This window comes from Eubalaena glacialis, chromosome 16 (assembly GCF_028564815.1).
Source record: "Eubalaena glacialis isolate mEubGla1 chromosome 16, mEubGla1.1.hap2.+ XY, whole genome shotgun sequence".
NCBI classification, from domain to species: Eukaryota; Metazoa; Chordata; class Mammalia; order Artiodactyla; family Balaenidae; genus Eubalaena; species Eubalaena glacialis.
The window spans coordinates 14272957-14291666 of NC_083731.1; the positions used below are offsets into that span (position 1 = coordinate 14272957).

General features: G+C 35.2%; 1 protein-coding gene across 1 annotated transcript in view; it reads left to right on the forward strand.

Moving 5' to 3' along the window:
• Positions 1–18710, forward strand: part of UGGT2 (UDP-glucose glycoprotein glucosyltransferase 2) — a 172103-nt gene that overhangs the window by 88941 nt on the left and 64452 nt on the right. Inside the window, exons 17-22 of the mRNA XM_061170577.1 lie at positions 1159–1323; positions 1677–1800; positions 1897–1995; positions 4148–4239; positions 11931–12137; positions 15094–15225. Coding sequence (XP_061026560.1) covers positions 1159–1323; positions 1677–1800; positions 1897–1995; positions 4148–4239; positions 11931–12137; positions 15094–15225 — 819 coding nt within the window. The remainder of the gene's footprint in view (positions 1–1158; positions 1324–1676; positions 1801–1896; positions 1996–4147; positions 4240–11930; positions 12138–15093; positions 15226–18710) is intronic.

The following is an 18710-nucleotide window of genomic DNA, read 5'->3' on the forward strand; positions in this document are numbered from 1 at the left end:
TTGCGGCCTCTCTTGTTGCGGAGCACAGGCTCCAGACACGCAGGCTCAGTAGTTGTGGCTCACGGGCCCAGTTGCTCCGCGGCATGTGGGATCCTCCCAGACCAGGGCTCGAACCCGTGTCCCCTGCATTGGCAGGCAGACTCTGAACCACTGCGCCACCAGGGAAGCCCTATAATGACAGTTTTAATAATTTGTTGTGTTGAGTAGCGAATGAATTAATTGTTTAGTGATGCTTCATCACTCACAAGATAAAATCCAGATGTTGAGGACCTTCCTGATCTGTCCTCTCTCCCCATCCCCTCTGACTCCATATCTTCTCCCTATGTAACTCCTCCCACTGTAAACACAGAAAAGTACTTGCCGTTACCTAAATATACCATATCTCTCTTCCCTTCTCTTCCTTGCAGTGCTGTCTCTTTTCACTGGGAGTGTCTTTCTCCACTTTATTTCCCTAGCATATTTTTGCTCATCCTTTAAGACTTTTAGTGTCACTCCCTAACAGAGGCCTTCTGTGATCCCTCCCCTCCACACTCAAGCTTAGTCATTCCTTTTCTGGGCTCCCATACAATCTGGTATATGCCTCAGTTTTGCTTGTATATATGTGAGCCCCTTGAAGGCAGATTTTTCAGCTGTGTATTCACAAAGTCTAGCCCAATGCTTGAATTCAATAAATGTTAACAAAACAAATGAATATAGCGATAAATGAATCTCTTATGCGGGTAAATGCATTTTTTAAAGTAATGTCATACTCTCTATCAGGGGTCAGCAAACTACAGCCCATGAGCCAAATCCAGCCTTTCTACCACCTGTTTTTATAAATACAGGTTTTTGGAGACACAGCCACGTTCACTCATTCATGTGTTGCGTGTCACTGCTTTTGCACTGTAACATCACGATTGAGTAGTTGTGTCAGAGACCAGCTGGCTCACAAAGCCTGAAATATGTATCTGGCCCTTTACAGAAGAAGTTTTCTGACTTGTTCTATGTAGGTAAATTACTTCCCTTTAAATAATGTTTGGAAAGGACAGATAAAATTAGCAAAATTAACATTTTTTCTATGACATACAAAAATGTGGCCGTGTCCCTTTCTTTCTTTATGTGTTTCTTTTTCAGACAAACATATTCTGTTTAACTCTCTGGTATTTTTTAATTGCATAGGCAGGAGCAAGCTATTACAGGATGACTGGCCTGGGTCCTTTGCCTCAAGCTCTTTATAATGGTGAATCCTTTCACCCTGAAGAGCTGAATATTAGGGAACTAGAAATGGCTGTTCTTCACAGAATGATGGATGAAACTGCATACTTACAAAAGGAAGTTTTTATGGTAGGTAAGCATGTATGAGAAAATATATGATGAATGATATTTATAGATGATTTTTATATTAAAAATATCTTTTAATAGCAAAAGTTAATTGTGTAAAAATTTCCATTCTGATCGTTTAGTAATGATTTTTACAGTAGTAATTAAATTTATCTGCGCATAATTGCATCTAAAAAATTGCTTAATTGGAAAGAAACTTCACAGTTTTATAGGAAAGTTTATTATAAGAATCCTAAATTGCATATTACTTATTGACTTATTTTAGATTCAGTAGCCTTTAAATGTATTCTCTGCATAATTTTAAAACATCTGCTATAAATCACATATATTACCTAAATAATACTTTATTATTTTAGGGTACATTAAATGATCGAACAAATGCAATTGACTTCCTTATGGATAGAAATAATGTTGTGCCCCGTATAAATCCTTTGATTTTGTACAATAAATGGCAGTACCTTAATTTAATATCTACATCAGGTAATATAATCCTTCCATATACTTTCCTATAAATGTTTATTGAGTTGTGAATGTTTTATTAATTCATTATTTAACATTTAATATTAAAATTTGTAGTAACTGCTGATGTTGAAGATTTCTCTACTTTCTTCTTCTTGGATTCACAAGATAAGAGTGCTGTAATTGCAGAGAACATGTATTATGTAACCCAGGAAGGTAATAAGCATATTTTATTTTCCTGAATTTATTCCTAAATAGCAAAAACTTGTAATTTTATTAAATGCTTGCATAATACGTTTCTAGATGTTGATATTTGACTGGAGACCTGGTTTTCAATTTGAGGATTTGAAAATTATTAGGATGTAAGAACTGTGATGAGAAAATGATGCCTCCTATGTTAGCTAATCGTATATGCAGAGGGGTTAATCTTGAGGGTTTTTTGCCTTTTTTTTTTTTAAAGCAAGCTATTCCATTTTTCTCCTTTTTAGGAAGGTAGTAAAAACCCTTTCAAGATTAAATAAACTGATAATCTTATCAGGCATGAATAAAAGTGTAATCCCCAGATGAGAGGAGAATAGTTCTGTATTCTGATTAAACAACGTCTGGATGTTTTGCTTAAGTTAAGGGTCATAACCAAGGAGAGGGAGCCAAGACAGGAACATCTTTGGAAATAAGGACTTAGCCTAGATAGGAAAGTCTTCAGTGCGACCACAGTTCTGTTAGAGACCATGAACTCTTCAGACAGATGAAGATAATTGGAGTTTGGTTGGTTTTGGTTTCACTTTGTTTTGTTTGACCTGCTTTGCTCTAGAGAGAACAAAAAGAGCCAATGCATGAAACATAAAAGAAAGCTGATTGTTATTTCAGTATATAAAGCAGTAACTTTCTAACAATGAATGATCTGAAGATGGAACTACTATGTAATAAGGGGTAAATTTTTATATATGAGAGAGATTTAAGCAGACAGCTAGTTTTTGAGAATGCTGTGGAGTGAATCCAAATTAAGACCGTATGGCCCTTGAATTACTTTGGAACAGATCTGTGATTTTATGTTCATAAAGTGGTCTGTCTACAAGATAACCAACAGGTAATAAAATATAATTCAATTTCATATTATGGCAGGCTAAGGTCCTGAATGTGTCAAGTGAAAGGAAAAGGAGGCAGAGAAACAGGGAATACAAAATAGGGGAAACATATTTATCAGGTTCTGGGTTATATTTCAAAAATTGCTTCTGGGCATCAGAATAAGTTAGGCCATAATTAATGCCCTTTGGTTAAATCTCTTGCAGTTTAAAAGAAACTTTATTAACTGAGAAACACCTGATTTCTTTATTTGCATTTATGTAAATATGTAAAGAAATAAAAGAGTTGGGAGAAATTTACTTAGTACTTTTGAAATAGTTCTCAGTTTACTAGTTGTAATGGTAAAAGTGATGACATTAAGAAGGCATGAGAATTCTTTACCTTTCTTCTTTGAAAAGAATGTGCCACTGCCTTACTCTCAAATTGCTTCTGAAGGATTGCAAGTAGAATCGATGTTATCCTTCTTTTTGTTACATTTTTTTCATTAACCAAAGCCAGTTTTTGCATAGTTACATATTACTGGGTATGGTAGTAACTGTAGCTTCACATCTATTCAGGTGTAGGTTTTTGGTATAGCACACATTTTACAGTTGTCTTAAGTGGGTCATAAGATCTAAGGGACTGATTTTTCTATAAGTTTTAATGATGGCCAGACAAGTATTATTTCAGGTGTTATATGCTGAGGCTGGATGAAATTAAACCCATTTAACTGTGACTGCAGAATTAAAAATTATTTCTTCTTGTGGCTTCCAAATTTTCAGATGTTTCTGAAACAAGAATTGCATTGACGTTGGCATAAGATGATGTGAATTAGGCCAAGTTAATAATAGCCAGAATTTTTGAAATACATGAATCATAAGCTAATAAATATTGCTGTTTTCCATATCTGCTAATAATTTATTGTATCTAGTTTTACATATATGTGAGGTATAAATATCATTATTTTTTACAAGTGTAGCTGGAAGGCACTTTTGCTTGGCAACAGTAGAACTTTGATAAGCATGATACAGTTTTCCCTACTGGCAAAAGTATCTCACAGATGTGTTTCTTGGGGACTATTCTTTCTTTTTGGTATCTGAGTTTATATAAAGCTTATTACTCTTTTAACATTTTTATGTGTATTTCACTCTGTGTGTATGTAATTTTTACCAATATTTGCTTATTTTCAGAAAGATTCGTTTAAAAAATTGTTATTATTTTTATGTATTTTGTTAACTGGAAATGTCCCTGTCTTTAGTTTGATTTTAAGAAGAATTAGTTTGACTAAACTGTTTGAAACTTTCAGATGATGTAATTTCTTCAGTTACTTTCTGGATTATTGCTGATTTTGACAAACCATCTGGGAGAAAACTGCTTTTTAATGCATTAAATCACCTGGTGAGTCTTTAGACACTCTTACTACAAAAATTCTAATTTGTTGTAATTTTGAGAAAGCAATATGAAGAACATGCATTAAATCTTTATTTCCCTTCATGTTAACATTTTCAGTACCTTGACTTGGTTAGAACATGGTGCTAAGGAGATGAAGACAGGAATTCAAATTCTTTCTCCATGTAGAATGGGTTACCTTGCCCAGGAAAAGAAAAACCTACATGTCTTCTGTGATTCATGACCTATATATTCTTTGCTAGTCCTTGCAGTTGGACATACATTTACAGGTCTGATAGTGTGTATGTACTGAATGTTTGTGTCCCCCCCAAAATTTATGTGTTCAAATCTAATCCTCAATGTGATGATATTTGGAGGTGGGGCCTTTAGGAGGTAATTAGGTCAAAAGGGTGGAGTCCTCATAAATGGGATTATTGCTCTTACAAGAAGAGGTCGGAGAGGTAGCCCACTCTCTTTCTGTCATGTGAGGATACAAGGAGAAATCGGCAGAATGTAGTGCAGAGGAGGGTCCTCACCAGCACCTGACCATGCGGCACACTGATCTTGGACTACCAGCCCCCCGTTTGTACTATTTTTTTACATACCTCTCTCAATAACAAGTAAACCAAGTACACAGAAAATCAGTAGGGCTGTATAGAATATTTGAATAATATAATAATCAAACCTGACCTAATGGATATTGATAGAAAAGTACACATTGCATAGTATATGTTCTTGCAAAGCACAAATGTAACATTTAAAAAACATTTGTAGATGCTAAGCTATAAAGCAAATCTCATGAAATTTTCTTTTTCTTTTTTGCATCAGTAATAACTATTTTTTTAAAATTTTTATTGGAGTATAGTTGCTTTACAATGTTGTGTTAGTTTCCACTGTACAGCAAAGTGAATCAGCTATACGTATACATATATCCCCTCTTTTATGGATTTCCTTCCCATTTAGCTCACCACAGAGCATTGAGTAGAGTCCCCTGTGCTATACAGTAGGTTCTCATTAGTTATCTGTTTTATATATAGTATCAATAGCGTATATATGTCAATCCCAATCTCCCAATTCATCCCACCTCCCCCTTCCCCCTTGATATCCATACATTTGTTCTCTACGTCTGTCTCTATTTCTGCTTTGTAAATAAGATTGTCTATACCAATTTTTTCAGATTCCATATATATGCGTTAATATACGATATTTGTTTTTCTCTTTCTGACTTACTTCACTCTGTATGACAGTCTCTAGGTCCATTCACATCTCTACAAATGACCCAGTTTCATGGCTGAGTAATATTTTTATGGCTGAGTAATATTCCATTGTATGTATATACCACATCTTCTTTATCCATTCATCTGTCGATGGACATTTAGGTTGTTTCCATGTCTTGGCTATTGTAAACAGTGCTGCAGTGAACACTGTGGTACATGACTCTTTTTGAATTATGGTTTTCTCAGGGTATATGCCCAGTAGTGGGATTGCTGGGTCATATGATAGTTCTATTTTTAGTTTTTTAGGGAACCTCCATAATGTTCTTCACAGTGGCTGTATCAATTTACATTCCTACCAATAGTGCAAGAGGGTTCCGTTTTCTCCACACCCTCTCCAGCATGTAGATTTTGTGATGATGGCCATTCTGACCTGTGTGAGGTGATAGTTCACTGTAGTTTTGATTTGCATTTGTCTAATAATTAGTGATGTTGAGCATCTTTTCATGTGTTTGTTGGCCATCTGTATGTCTTCTTTGGAGAAATGTCTATTTAGATCTTCCACCCATTTTTTGATTGGGTTGTTTGTTTGTTTTTTTTTTGATATTGAGCTGCATGTGCTGCTGTTTGTATATTTTGGAGATTAATCCTTTCTCAGTTGCTTCATTTGCAAATATTTTCTCCCATCTAAGGGTTGTCTTTTCATCTTGTTTATGGTTTCCTTTGCTGTGCAAAAGTTTTTAAGTTTCATTAGGTCCCATTTGTTTATTTTTCTTTTTATTCTCATTACTCTAGGAGGTGGGTCAAAAAAGATCTTTCTGTGATTTATGTCAAAGAGTGTTCTTCCTATGTTTTCCTCTAAGAGTTTTACAGCGTCTGGCCTTACATTTAGGTCTTTAATCCATTTTGAGTTTATTTTTGTGTATGGTGTTAGGGAGTGTTCTCATTTCATTCTTTTACGTGTAGCTGTCCAATTTTCCCAGCACCACTTATTGAAGAGGCTGTCTTTGCTCCATTGTATATCCTTGCCTCCTTTGTCATAGATTAGGTGACCATAGGTGTGTGGGTTTATCTCTGGGCTTTCTGGCCTTTTCCATTGATTTATATTTCTGTTTTTGTGTCAGTACCATACTGTCTTGATTACTGTAGCCCTGTAGTATAGTCTGAAGTCAGGGAGCCTGATTCCTCCAGCTCTGTTTTTTTCCCTCAATATTGCTTTTGCTATTCGAGGTCTTTTTTGTTTCCATACAAATTGTAAAATTTTTTGTTCCATTTCTGTGAAAAATGCCATTGGTAATTTGTTAGGGATTGCATTGAATCTGTAGATTGCTTTGGGTACTATAGTCATTTTTACAGTATTGATTCTTCCAGTCCAAGAACATGGTATATCTCTCCATCTGTTTGTGTCATCTTTGATTTCTTTCATCAGTATCTTACAGTTTTCTGCATACAGGTCTTTTGCCTCCTTAGGTAGGATTATTCCTGGGTATTTTATTCTTTTTGTTGCAATGGTAAATGGGATTGTTTCCTTAATTTCTCTTTCTGATCTTTCGTTGTCAGTGTATAGGAATGCAAGAGATTCCTGTGTATTAATTTTGTATACTGCGACTTTACTAAATTCATTGATTAGCTCTAGTAGTTTTCTGGTGTATCTTTAGGATTTTCTATGGATGGTATCATGTCATCTGCAAACAGTGACAGTTTTACTTCTTTTCCGATTTGGATTCCTTTTATTTCTTTTCCTTCTCTGATTGCTGTGGCTGAAACTTCCTAAACTGTGTTGAATAGTGGTAAGAGTGGGCGACTTTGTCTGGTTCCTGATCTTAGTGGAAACGGTTTCAAGTTTTCACCATTGAGAACGATGTTGGCTGTGGGTTTGTCAAATGTGGCCTTTATTATGTTGAGGTAAGTTCCCTCTATGCCTACTTTCTGGAGGGTTTTTATCATAAATGGGTGTTGAATTTTGTCGAAAGCTTTTTCTGCATCTATTGAGATGATTGTATGGTTTTTATCCTTCAATTTGTTAATATGGTATATCACATTGATTGATTTGCGTATATAGAAGAATCCTTGCATTCCTGGGATAAACCCCACTTGATCATGGTGTATGATCCTTTTAATGTGCTGTTGGATTCTGTTTGCTAGTATTTTGTTGAGGATTTTTGCACCTATGTTCATCAGTGATATTGGCCTGTAATTTTCCTTTTTTGTGATATCTTTGTCTGTTTTTGGTATCAGGCGGCTTTGTAGAATGAGTTTGGGAGTGTTCCTCCCTCTGAAGTTTTTTGGAAGAGTTTGAGAAGGATAGGTGTTAGCTTTTCTCTAAATGTTTGATAGAAGTCACCTGTGAAGCCATCTGGTCCTGGACTTTTGTTTGTTGGAAGATTTTTAATCACAGTTTCAATTTCATTACTTGTGATTGGTCTGTTTATATTTTCTATTTCTTCCTGGTTCAGTCCTAGAAGGTTGTACCTTTCTAAGAATTTGTCCATTTCTTCCACATTGTCCATTTTATTGGCATATAGTTGCTTGTAGTAGTCTCATGATCCTTTGTATTTCTGCAGTGTCAGTTGTGACTTCTCCTTTTTCATTTCTAACTTTATTCATTTGAGTCCTCTCCCTTTTTTCCTTGATGAGTCTGGCTAAAGGTTTATCAGTTTTGTTTATCTTCACAAAGAACCAGCTTTTAGTTTTATTGATCTTTGCTATTGTTTTCTTTGTTTCTATTTCATTTATTTCTGCTCTGATCTTTATGATTTCTTTCCTTCTACTAACTTTGGGTTTTGTTTGTTCTTTCTAGTTGCTTTAGGTGTCAGTTTAGGTTGTTTGAGATTTTTCTTGTTCCTTGAGGTAGGAGTGTATTGCTATAAACTTCCCTCTTAGAACTGCTTTTGCTGCATCCCATAGGTTTTGGGTCGTCGTGTTTTCTTTGTCATTTGTTTCTAGGTATTTTTTTATTTCTCTTTGATTTGTTCAGTAATCTCCTTGTTATTTAGTAGCATATTGTTTAGCCTCCATGTGTTTGTGTTTTTCACAGTTTTTTTTCCTGTAACTGATTTCTAATCTCATAGCGTTGTGGTTCAAAAAGATGCTTGATACGATTTCAATTTTCTTAAATTTACTGAGGCTTGATTTGTGACCCAAGATATGATCTATCCTGGAGAATGTTCCCTGTGCACTTGAGAAGAAAGTGTTTTCTGCTGCTTCGTGTGGAATGTCCTATAAATATGAATTAAGTCTGTCTGGTCTAATGTGTCATTTAAGGCTTGTGTTTCCTTATTAATTTTCAGTCTGGATGATCTATCCATTGGTGTAAGTGTAGTGTTAAAATCCCCCACTATTATTGTGTTACTCTCAATTTCCCTTTTTATGGCTGTTAGCATTTGCTTTATGTATTGAGGTGCTCCTATGTTGGATGCATAAATATTCACAATTGTTATATCTTCTTCAATTATACAAAGTACAGTTGACCCTTGAACAATGCAGGGGTTAGGGGCACTGACCTTCTGAGCAGTCAGAAATCCACTTATAACTTATAGTCAGCCCTCCGTATTCAAGGTTCCACATCTGCAGATTCAACCAACCACAGATCATGTAATATTGTAGTATTTACTACTGAAAAAAAATTGTTTTTAAGTGGACCCATGCTGTTCAAGCCTGTGTTGTTGAAAGATCAACTGTATATTCTTTGACCACAGTGTAATTAAGTTAGAAATCAATCACCAAAAGAAAACTAGAACATCTCTGTATATTTGGAAATTAAGAAATGCTTCTGTGTAACCTGTTAATACAAAAATGCACATTTGAAAATATTTTTTGAAAGAATTAAGATTTGAATGACATTAAAACTTGACAGATACAACTAAAACTATGTTACATCTGAAAAAAGAAAGGTTGAAAAATCAGTCATCTAAGCACAAATCTTAAAATTTAAAAACAGCAACTTAAACTTCTATCGAAGAAAGTAAAGGAAAAGGAAGATAAAGATAAGAACAAAAAGTAATGAAATAGAAGACATACAGTAGTTAAGGTCCACAAAGCCAAAATTTGGTTCTTTGAAAAGACTAATAGAATTGATAGAAACACATGGTAAAACTGGTCAAGAAATATGGAGAAGCAGACCCAATCAATCAGTGCTCTGATAGAAAGAGGGGATGTTACTCAAGATTCTGTGGACATGACAGAGGTAGGAAGAAGGCATTTTTAGTTATCAAAGGAATTAAATCGGTAATTTAAGATATTCAAAAGAGAAAACCCCAGACTTATATGACCATACTAGTAAACTGTACAAAGCATCAATCTAACACAAATTTTTTTCCAGAGAATAGAAAAATAAGCAATACACTTCAAGTCATTGTACAAGGTCAGCATTACTTCAAAACCAAATGCATAAAAGGGCATTATATAAGAATGGAAAACTGTAGGCCGCTCTTACTCATGGACATAGGTGCAAAAATCCTAAACAAGTGAATAAAGGAATAAACAGTATAAAAATCAAAAAGGAAAAATTAAAACTGTCATTTTTCCAAATTGTTTATACAGAAAATACATATAAATCCACAAAAAATTATTAGAATTCATTTTTTAGTTTAACCAGGTTGCTGCCTAACAGGTCAGTATACCAGAATTAAGTCTAAGCATTGCAACAAATAAGAAATGCATTTTAAATAAAAATATCACTTATAATAGTATCAAAAATATCAAATGCTGGGAATAATTGTAACATAATATGTTTAAGACTTTTACACAATAAAATATTGAGAGAAAATTCAGACGTCTTACATGGATGGAGACATATACCATAATCATGAATTGAAAGAGTCAGTATTTTAAAGATGTTCTCCCCAAATTGATGTATAGGTTAGGTGCAATTCCAATATGAATCTGAGCGTGTTTTATGGAAATTGTCAAGCTGGTTCTCAAATTTATATAGAGATTCAAAGGACCAAGAATAACTAAGTTACTCTTCAAGAAGAGGAAGGTAGGATAATTGCTCCGCTGGGTATCAAGATATTTCATAAAGCTATATAACTGAAAACAATTTGGATAGAAAAACAGAGCAGTGAAAGAAGAATAGAGAATCCAGAAACAGACCCATGTATATACTACACGTGCTTTGTGATAGAGTTGAACTTAAAGAGCAGTAAGGGTGGTCTCTTAAACTTTCTCCTTTTCACATCACACTCAGAAATCAATTCCAAATGGATAGAGATCTAAACATAGAAAGCAAAATAATAAAGGTTCTCAAAGGTAACAAAGGTTATCTTTAGGACTTGAGAGAAGGGAAAGATTTGTAAAACAGAACACAAAACCCAGTAGCAATGAAGAAAAATACCAGTAAATTCAACTACTTTGAAATTAGGGACTGTTTTTTGTCAGAACACACCAGCAAGAGAATAAAAGGGCAAGCCACAGACTGGCAGAAGTTATCTGCATACGGATAACCAAAAAAGCACTCAAGTCTTAGAAATGAAACCCTTATAACTCAGTACATAAAAGGTAATTATCTCCAATGAAATACTGGCAAAAGATTCAACAGACAAATCAGAAAAGAGGCCAATGAACATGTTAAAGAATGTTTAATATCATTAGTGATAAGAAAAAGCAAATTAAACCTAATGAGATATCTTTACACATCCACCAGAATGATTTAAATTTAAAAATCTGATAATACAAAATGTTTATGAGGCTCTGGGGTAGTGGGACTTTCATATGTTGCTGGTGGGAGTAAAAATTAGTCCAACTATTCTGAAAACCTCTTTAACATCTTCTAAAGTTGAAGATATGTATATTGTGTTTGTAGAGTGCCAAAGTGAAAAAAATTCAAAGGTCTAGCGTCAGTAGAATGGATAAAGGAGAGCATATTCATATGGAATTCTGTATGGTACAAAAAAAAAAGTAACTATAGCTACTCAAAACAGTGTTGGTGAATCTCACAATCATGTGGAATGGGAAAAGAGCACGAAAGAATATATAGTGTACGATTACATTCATATGACGTTCAAAATAGATTAAATGTTTAACGATGAAAGCATAGGTGGTAGAATATAAAGAAAAGCAAGAATGTTATTACTATGAATGACAAGATAGTGGTTGTCTTTAGGAAAGTGGGAAGGTGAAGTAATTGGCAGGGGATATAAAGATGTCTGGGTTGCTGGCAGTGCTCTGTTTCTTGACCTGGGCGATATTTTGTGGGTTAATTCACGAGCTCTACAGTTTTATTTTGTGCATTTTTATGTGTGTTAGTTTACACACACACATACAAAAAGAGGCCAAAAGAATCATGATGCTAAGAGGAGAGAATTAGTTACTAAAATGATTGTTTTTAGACTATTTCAGTGGTATACCGCATTCAATACATTGAACAGGAAGACAGTGAAAGATGTTGTATGGTAAAGCGAGCAAACTTAATTGGAAAGAAGAAAGTTCAGTTGTAAAAGGATAGGTAAGATACTGATATTTTTCACCTATAAATGTGTTTTGCAGGAAATAAGTGTTCATGGTCGGTTGGGAGTTATTTATAATCCTACATCAAAAATACATGAAGATAACACAGCTATTTCCAGAGGAATTCTGGCAGCTTTTCTTACACTGAAAAACAGCTTTTTGAGAAACTTTCTCAGGAAACTGGCAGAGGAAGAAACTGCTACAGCTATTTACTCTGGAGATAAAATTAAAACATTCCTTACTGAGGTCAGTAGCTATTTGTTTGAAATAATAAATAAGTATCTTGCATACTTCAAAAGTATAAGTCAGTGTGCTTGGAGATATCATGTTAAAAAATCATTAAGTATAATCAAACGGGGATAATAAACTTTCCTTTACAGTGGGAAAAGATGCATGTTACGTGATACAGCTTTGCATAGAGGCACTTAATAAATCAAATTTCATATATTTCAACTACTACTTCATGATCCTTAAAGTTAAAGGCATTCTAGTTAGGATATGTACTTATGTGAAGAATTAGGAGTTAAAGGATTATGTGAATAATCCTCAGTTATTTCACTCAAGGGGTCCAGTACAGGGAAAATTCTAAAGACAGAAGCTGATCCTCTGGAAGAAAGATTCATTAATCCATTCAAAAAATATTTATTGATTGTCTACCAGACAATGGAGATAATACTTATGAACAAGGCAGATAGAGTCCCAGTTCTTATGGAGCTTACATTGTAATGGGAAAGACCAGGTAAGTGGTATTGGAAAGATATAAAGAAATATAAGAAAGTAAACAGTTTGAGGGATGCTCTTTTAGCTGGAGTGGTCAAGGGAAGGCATCTGTAAAGAGCTGATGTTTGAGCGGAGCTATGAATGAAATGAGAAGTCAAGCCATGGAAAGTCTACAGGCTTTCTTACAGAGAAGAATATACCAGGTTCAGAACACAGCAGGTCTAAAGGCCTGACACAGAGACAGTCTTGCCAGGTTTGAGGTATAGGTAGAAGGTCATCATGACCAAAGTAGAGTGATGGGGAGACTAGTAGGAAATGAGTTCACAAACATAACCCCAGATATTTCAAGCACTCATAGGCCATGGTAAGGAATTGAAATTTTTTCTGAGTATAATGGAAAGTCATTGAGGAATCTTGTGAGATAAATAATCTTGAAAAAGATGACTCTGGGTGCCATGTGAAGATTTGATAGTAGGTAAACAAGAGTGGAAATAGGATGAACAATTAGAATGCTATTGCAACAATCCAGGTAAGAAATAATGGTGTCTTGGAGTAGATATTGGTGGTGGACGTGGTGAGATGGTGTATACATAATATTTGTTACAACTGTAGTCAGCTTGATTAGCTGACAATTGTATGTGACATGTGAAAGTAATACTCAAGGATTTTGGCTTGAACAGCTAGAATTGTGGTGTCTTTTTTTTGAGATGGGGAAGTCCTGATGAAGAGAAGATTTGGATACATAGGGGATCAAGAGTTAAGTTTTGTATGTGTTAAGTTGGAGATGCCTGTTGGACATTCAAGTGGAGATGTTGAGTTGACAATTTAGTAAATAAGTGTAGGAATCAATGGAGGGTATAATGTTTTGTTTTGTTTTGTTTTGAGAGTCATCAACATTATATATAATTTAAAGCTAAGAAACTGGATGAAATACCTTGGAAGTGAGTGGGGCAGGGGTTGGAGAACAGAGGGACTGAAAAAGAGCCCTGGAACATTCCAACATGTAGAGGAACACAAGAAAAGATGATATGGAGCGGAGCAAAGTGGGAGGATAGTTCTTGTGTAGGTAAGAGGTGCTGGGATCCAGTGCACAAGCTGTAAGTATTGGCTTAAGAATGGGGTAGATTTATTTGGTGGTAGCAAGATGAGTACTTTACTTCTGATTGATTTTGTTCTCAAAAGAAAGTCAAGTCATTAGCTAAGTATTAGAATGGGAGTAGGTGCTCTTAGAGGTTCGAGGGTAGAGGAGAAAATGTCAAATATTTTTCTTTTATTCTGCGAGTGAGAAAGTGAATTAAAAACATTATAGTAAGATTTCGGAGGGCCCACTTGAGGTTAATGACCATAAATTGAAAGTGAGATCAATGTTGGCTGCATGTTTTTCTCCAGCTGTCCTAACGCTGTTCGGATCCAGTTGCAGAGTAAGCAGAGTTGTGTTTAACCAGAGTTGAGGTTTTGCCAGGTGAATATAATTGAGGGGAAGCATCCAAGGGAGCTGAGCGTGGAATGTTTTTGTTATAGTAAAGGGCTCTGGGATCTAACTTGGTTAGGAGGAAAATGATACTATGGAAAGTGTGATGGACAGTAAATAAGTGGTAGGGTCAGTGGACTAAAGGGTTGAGTAATGGTTGGTCTGGTGACACTGGGATGAATGAGCTGGAAGGTCAGCAGCTTGTGGTCAGAGAGGGGTTGACTGAGACAGAGGTTTTGGAAATAAAGATCTAGAGCTACACTGTCTGATACTGTAGCCACTAGCTTCATGTGGCTATTTTAAACTTAAATTAAATTAAATTAAATTTAAATTCAGTTTCTCAGTCATACTAGCCACATTTCAAGCGCTCAGTACCCATCTGTGGCTGTGTGTTGGACAGCGCAGGGGAACATTTCTGACCTTGCAGGAGTAACAGGAACGCGATAGAAAGTCAGAATGTAAGGGCCTCCCTGGATCTGCACCCAGGTGATTTGTATGCATATTAAAGTTTGATACACACTGAGATGGAGAAGATTACTTTTGTATTTCAGAATTTAAATGCACTATTACTAAATTGGTTTCATGGGATTGGTATAATGGAATGAGCAGAGTATTTCTATTTTAAACAGTATTTTTTTTTAATTGAACACACCAAAATGGAGGTACTGAATTCAGAATTTAATAAACATTGTATTTCATTGTTTAATGTTAAATTTTATTTAAATTGATGTTTCCTAGCATTTTACTAATCAGTAATCCACCCAAAATTCTCGAAGAATGAGTAGCAAACTGTATCTGCTTGTAACAGGATTTACAGATATTGTAATTGCCTTGCCAAAGAAGGATTCTTTTTTTAAATGTGGTTTCGGAACAAAATAGTATTTTTTAAAATCACAAGTCAATATAATTTTAAATTTTATACTAATATGTTAAAGTAGGCTATGTTCAAAAAATTATTTAATGTATTTACTGTTCTCTTACTGGTTTTATCATTCTTAACTTATACCTTAGGGAATGGATAAAAATGCTTTTGAGAAAAAATATAATACCATCGGAGTGAATATTTTTCGAACTCACCAGTTGTTCTGTCAAGATGTACTTAAATTGCGTCCTGGAGAAATAGGTGTTGTCAGCAATGGGAAAGTAAGTAAAAAAAAGCAATTGCTCACTTTTCTCAGTGACACTGTGATACAGGGGTGTCAAACGTTTTCTGTCACAACACACCTGATGCAGCACACACAGAGGACGGTGCTCATGTGCTGGACACGCCAGACAGGTCCCAGCGTAAATAACGTGGCCACTGAGATGTCCAGCTCGTGGCACAGTACCTGTCTCTTCACCCCTCCCTCCCACTGGTGATAACATCGAATGCGGCTGAGGGTGTTCTTTGGGGATGGCTTTTATAATATAAATACTAGAACAAACAATTTTGTATACATTACAACATCGTAATTGATCACTGTTGTAAGTAGGTGTAAAAAGTACATTTTGACATCTTTTTCTTCTTGTAGCTTTTTTCCTACAATTGATTATGTTAAAAACAATACTGCAAGTTTTGAACTATAAAGTAGTATTTATTAATATAATCTTTTAAAATCTGTAGTAAAAATCACTCCCACCATCCTAATAAAATTTATTATTAATAGTTTATTGTTTTACCGTCTAACCCTTTTTTCTACTCTACGTAGCCATGTCTGTCTTTTTAAATACGTAATTGTAATGCTATTATATATATATAATTTTATATCACACTTTTTTCTTTTAGTATATCACAAACGTGTTTCTGATTAATTAGGGAGTTTTAATAGATACATACAAAATTAGTGGATGATAGCTACTTATTAATATTTTTTAGTATGATAGTCTGGTTTTCTTTCTCAGGAATGGTTTAAGTTTTTAAAAATTGAATCTGGTGCTTAGGTATATTTAGAAATCAACTAATGCAGTGTGTTTGACATTATCTCTGCTTGAAGCATCAAATTATGTATCCCTAAATCATCTTCAAAGCTGTAGTGTTTTCTCTGTTTTCTACATTTTTATGAGCTCTATTCACCTGCATGCTTCATTCCTGTATCATCATTCCCTTAAAGTTATGCTTATTTATTCCTTCTTATCTGAATCTATAAATAATAGAAATTGGAGAATAGTGAGGGACTCATATCCACAAGCATCCACAAATCACATATTTCCGCTTCAGTGTAACAGTTCTTTTTTTTTTTTTTTAATAGAATATTAGAGACTTTTTTTTTTTTTAATTTATTTATTTTTGGCTGTATTGGGTCTTCGTTTCTGTGCGAGGGCTTTCTCTAGTTGTGGCAAGCGGGGGCCACTCTTCATCGCAGTGCGCGGGCCTCTCACTATCGCGGCCTCTCTTGTTTTGGAGCACAGGCTCCAGACGCGCAGGCTCAGTAATTGTGGCTCACGGGCCCAGTTGCTCCGCGGCATGTGGGATCTTCCCAGACCAGGGCTCGAACCCGTGTCCCCTGCATTGGCAGGCAGATTCTCAACCACTGCGCCACCAGGGAAGCCCAGTGTAACAGTTCTTGAGCTAATTGTGTTAGCTCCTAAAAATAGTTAGACGCGGGTTCCTCTGTGTACAGTGCTATTTTACAATTGGTGACAACAGTTGCCATTTATTATTACAATAATATAAAATAGTAGTGAATTTTGATAATGAGCTATGTGAAAGCCCAAAAATGGCATTGCTTTTTTTTTTCAACAGTTGCTTTGGGAAGAAATCTAACTTTTTAGAACAGTTTTAAAGTATATGGCTACCTTCGGCTCTGTCAGGCATTTTAAGAGCTAAAAAGAAAAAATTACAGCCTGCTGTATCTGTTACCTTGCCTTTTGGTTATGTTGATACATTACGGAAAAGCTACCCTATGTTTTCTTTGTCATTGTTTAATATAATTCAGATATTGTTATCAATATTAGTACTAACAAATATTATAGTTATGTTCAACTTATTTCTCTTAGAACTGTTTTCTTCCCCCTTTCCTTGAAATTGACAAAAGCATTTAGATATAATTTTGCATCTGCCATGAACCAAACATTCTTCTAGAATCTGAGAGTATAGTAGTGAACAAACATGTTTTTGTGGAGTTTACACTTTGGTGGGCAGGGACCAAAAAAAAATAGTGTCCTTACTGATAAAGTGTTATTTGGACAGAGAACCAAAGGAGGTGAGGGAGCAAGCCATGTTGCATATCTGGAAGAGGAACGTTCTAGGTAGAGGGAACAGTGAGTACAAAGGTCCTGAGGTGAGCTCACATCTGTGTGTTCTAGGAATAGCAGATATGAAGAGAACAGGAGAGAAGTACCTGGGGGCCAGGTCAGGTAGGGTTTTACTCTGAATGAGCTGAGAAGCCCATGGTTCTGGGCAGGGGATTGACATGAACTGACGTTTCATTTGGATCACTAGTGGCTGTTACATCAAGGATAGACTGTAGGTGTTAGGAAACCAGTTAGGAGCTATTACAGTAGTCCAAGTGAGATGTGATGGTGGCCTGGACCAGAATGGCTCTAGTGGAAGTAGGGAGAAGTAGATGTGAGATGTATTTTGGAGGATGACCAGGAATTGCTGACAGACTTACAGTGGGATGTAAGAGAACTACGTGACTGGCAGAATGGAGCCGCCACTGTTTTAAGGTAAGGAAGACTGCAGGAGGAGTGGGCTTGTTAAGGAGTGGAAAGGGCAGATAGAGAATTCAGTTCTGGACATGTTAAGAGTTCAGTGTTCAGTTCTGGACCTCTGAGTAGACCGGTTGAGTTGACAGCTGAACGTATGAGTTAAATTCGGGGAGAGGTTGGGGCTAGAGATAGATATTAAGTCAGATTACATTGACTTTTTGTGTCGACTAATGGAAAATTGTAATTTTGATTATCCTTTTATTTGTAGGACTGTGGTTTGAATACAAAAGTATGATATATCTGAAAATAAGTACTATGGTTTATGAACTATAATGTAATATTATACTGTGTCTCAGAGTAATGCTATGAAACACAATAATCATAACAATTGTAACATAGTTATAATTCTGAACCAGATAGTTTAATGATTAAAATAATTCTGACATTTTAGAATCGGTCTTCATTTTGAACCTGTCCAAATGTTTACGTTAGAATTGAAACATATTCAAAGTTAAAATTGTTTATAAATGATCAAAACTGGGGTGTAATGATGATCTCATACTTTCTTACTGCCATGCTAAAGAATTAAACATCTATATATTTTAAGATTAAACAAAACCCTTAATAATGCTATTGCTATAATTATATTTATTTTTATCATGTTACATATTTACAAATTGATGAAAGACATGGTGTGGCAGAGAGAAGGGAAACAAACAAGGCCTTTTTGTTTTAGCCAGGCGAATCTGGATTCAAATTCTGGTTGCACCATTAATTGTATAACCTTTGCAAGACTTGGTTTCCTCATTTGCACAATGGAAAAGGTAATAGTCTGTTTTAAAGTTGCCAGAGAGATTAAATATACTTTTACACATAAAACACATAGAACAGCCCCAGACACAGAGTAAATTTTCAGTAAATATTAACTTTTGTTTTCTCTTTAAATATTTGAAGGCTATCATGGGAAATATGGGTACATTTATAGACTTGATTTGCGT